General features: G+C 41.4%; 1 protein-coding gene across 1 annotated transcript; it reads right to left on the reverse strand.

Annotated features, from left to right (window-relative positions):
- Positions 1 to 475: 475 nt before the first annotated feature.
- LOC101404677 (olfactory receptor 11A1-like) lies at positions 476 to 1,423 on the reverse strand. The gene has a single exon (XM_004441725.2). The coding sequence runs from the start codon at positions 1,421 to 1,423 to the stop codon at positions 476 to 478; it is 948 nt and encodes a 315-aa protein (XP_004441782.2).
- Positions 1,424 to 3,561: the final 2,138 nt, after the last annotated feature.

Below are 3,561 nucleotides of genomic sequence, written 5' to 3' on the forward strand. Positions count from 1 at the left end.
AACTAAAAATCTCAGGGTAGAATATCATTTAAACAAATCATGTTTAGCCATACTAAAAAGCCCAGAAAAATAAATAAGTACACAATTTATCTAAATAGAAATATGTTCAAGATATAATATTCAGTGGAAAACCAGATAGTAACTTCCATGAACCAACAAATATATATACACATATACAGATGATACAAGTAGCCAATGTATATAGGCTTGTTTTGCGTTCCTACTTTTGAATATCTATTTTCTGTATTAAATATCCATTGCCTATTTAATAAAGAAATAATAAAAGATCAAAGTAAAAATTCTTGTTACCACTTGAAAATTATTGCTCTACCATCCTCATTTTTTAGAATAACTATAGAAGCTTTCAGAGAGGGAAACATCAGAATAGAACAAGTTAATCCTCCCCAACCAATCCTGGCTGACATCCCAATGGAGATATGCAAAGTCCAAATAAAATCTTCACCACAATCCTTCTTCAGTCTAGTGTTTCTGTTTGCTTAACGTAGAGAAGCCTCTGTAGTGCCTGATGAACTTCCTTATTCCTCAGGGTGTAGATCACAGGATTGAAGAGAGGAGTGACCACAGTGTAGAGCAGGGCAAAGACCTTCAAGAGGAGCTGGGAGTGGACAGCAGATGGTGCAACGTACAAGACGATGAGAGTTCCATAGAACGTGGCCACTACAGCTAAGTGAGAGGAGCATGTGGAGAAAGCTTTTCTCCTACTGGCCCCAGTAGGAACTCTCAGCACAGCTACCACAATCCAGGCATAAGATGTCAGAATCAGTCCAAAAGGAATAGTAAGGCAGACCACAGAGAGAATGAATGTTGTCATCTGGGCTATGCTGGGATCTGAGCAGGCCAGGCCCATCAAAGGCATGAAGTCACAGTAAAAGTGGTCAATGTAGCTGGGACCACAGAATCTCAGCTGGGCCATAAGGGTCACAACCAATCCATCTACCATGAAGCCAGAGAGCCAAGCTATGACTACCAGCCCCAAGCACCATCTGGGTCCCATGAGGAGTGGGTAGCGGAGTGGGTAGCAGATTGCCAGGTAGCGATCATATGCCATGACAGTCAGCATGAAGCATTCAGCAGTGGCTAGAGAACCAAAAACAAAGAACTGGAGCAAGCAAGCAGCCACAGAGATGGCTGCCTCCTGCAAGAAGCCCTCCAACATTTTTGGCACTACTGTGGAGGTATAAAGGATCTCCAGGAAGGACAGATTAGCCAGAAAGTAATACATGGGTGTGTGGAGCCTCTGGGAGCTAACCACTGCCACAATGATTAGCATATTCCCTATGATGATGGAGGTATAGATGAGAATGAACACAATAAAGAAAAGGAGATGCAGCTCAGCTATGTCGTAGAAACCAAGGAGGACAAATTCAGTAATAGTTTGGTTTCCTATGGAGACAATTTCCATGTGAATAATCCAAGTTTCTGTCTGGTAGTGATTAACGGAGAACTTAGCGCAGCTCTATATCTTCTCCATGCTTCAGATAAGTAGGACTAAAATGGAAAAGATAAAAGTAGATCTCCAAAACAAGAATCACTTGCACAGTCCTCATCTGTCCCCTTTTAAGTTGCTTTCTCTTCTCCAACTCCTATCATTCCCTGCATTCCTGATTTATGCCTATTCTTTAAGGCTGGGGAGAGTTTATCCAAACTCATGATTTCAGTCTTCGGAGCCCTAGTAGTTCAACCTACTATCTCTTACGATATAATAAATTCCATCAGCCTAATCTGTATGACCAGTGATATAGCCTCTTTTGTGTGCAACTGTGTCATATCCTCCAAATGCCTGCTAGACATGTCCCGTCATCAATTCAAAATCAGCATGGTCTAAAACAAGCTCTTGTATCTTCCCCAACCACAACTAACCCCACTACAAGTGGTTTGAAAATTATGCCTTGATTCCCAATCTTACTATATCACTGTCCTCTTAATACCTTCTCTCATTCCTCATCTCCCAATCACTGGAATCTCATCAATTGTTGCTTAGAAAATCGTTATTTATATTCTCTTCTCACTATCCCACCATTAATCTCACAACCTCTTCACAACTATCTTAGCACAATTACCTTCTGTGTAGCCGTCTAGTCTCTAGTTTTCCTTTTCCTTTACCAAAATAGTCTTATTGAAATACAAGTTTCATCAAATTATTCAATATTTTATAGTGGAAATGCGATAAATGATAATGTCTGGGTAAGTATAGGTGCTGGGGGAGCAGAGAGAGACCAAACCCAGGCTGGGGGTAGAGGAGGGTGTGAGAATCAAGGTCAGGGGTGGCTCCCTGAAGAAGGTAGTTTGTAGGCTGAGTTTTGAAGGACAGGTAACAGTTGCCCAGGCAAAGGACAGGAGAGTGGGCAGAATATTCCAGGCAGGAGAGACATATATGAAAGCAAAGATGTATAATTTTGAGCAATCGTGTGCTAAGTATCTAGCATATGTAAGATATACCAGGTGCTGAGGATACTAGGCCAACTAAAACCAGTCCATACTCTTAAGGAGATTTTGATCTGGTATGGAAGATTGACAATCAACAGATAATTGCAATACACTAAAAGAAATTTAATGAAATTAATCTGTAAGAAATATTAGTGAAAGGAAGTTATCCTGATGTGATCAATGATTTCTGTGGAAAATGGAACATATGGAGGTGAGAGCATTTCAGGTAAAAGGATAACCATGAGTAGATACTGAGGCAAGAAACAGTGTAGAATGTGAGGAACGGATGGAGGTGTCAGGAGTAAAGTAGCCAAGGGCAATTAAAAGAAATTCATATCAGATTAAGTAGTAGAATTGAGGTGAAGAGTGGTGGAAGATAGGGATAGAGAGATGGGCCAGGACCAGAGTAGGGGGTGGGGGGCACTTCCCCTAAAAAGCTGGAGCTAGAGCTTTAACCTATTGGCAAAAAGGCACACCTGATGGCTTTTAAACACTAGGATGGCGTGGTTCAACTTGCATTTAGATAGTTTTAAGGAAGCTAGACCCAAGGAAACAAGGATAAAGGAAGGAATGACTCCACAGAGCTGAAACCTGGTGTGCAACTATGTGCCGCCTTGAATTGATCATTCATTATTTTACGGTTTGCACTTTCTCCTCCACAAAAAGACTGCTAGTTTTTTATCACAGAGATTAAAATTTATATCCACCACATTCAAGGAAGTCCTAAAAAAGATGAAATCTCAAATATCCAATATTTAAACCTACCTCTCCCATAACCAAGCTCATGTGAAGTGATCAGAGAGGGGTTCTGTACTTCAAAGACCTAGAAATCCCACAGGTTCTGTTATCATCCTCCAACTCCTGCCTCTAGAAGCTATTCCCTTACCCTATACTTCATCTATACTTCCTTGTGATATGAACTCGGCACTTCTCTGTGGACCTCCTTTAACTCCTAGATCATTTATTTGGCCCAAGCCCAGACTGAGGCTTGGATTCTTTCTACAGAATTCCTCTCCAGGAGCAGAAGTAGGCGTGCAAACCAGGCTAGAACACCTCCAGTAATAAACGGCTCACCACCACCACCTCCCCAGGAAGTCAGTGCCAACATTGGAT

This window comes from Ceratotherium simum, chromosome 13 (assembly GCF_057802395.1).
Source record: "Ceratotherium simum simum isolate JZ-2026a chromosome 13, ASM5780239v1, whole genome shotgun sequence".
Classification (NCBI taxonomy): Eukaryota; Metazoa; Chordata; class Mammalia; order Perissodactyla; family Rhinocerotidae; genus Ceratotherium; species Ceratotherium simum.

Bases quoted from the DNA above. Each gene is read 5' to 3' on its own strand.
- LOC101404677 (XM_004441725.2), bottom strand. From the start codon at position 1,423: ATGGAAATTGTCTCCATAGGAAACCAAACTATTACTGAATTTGTCCTC.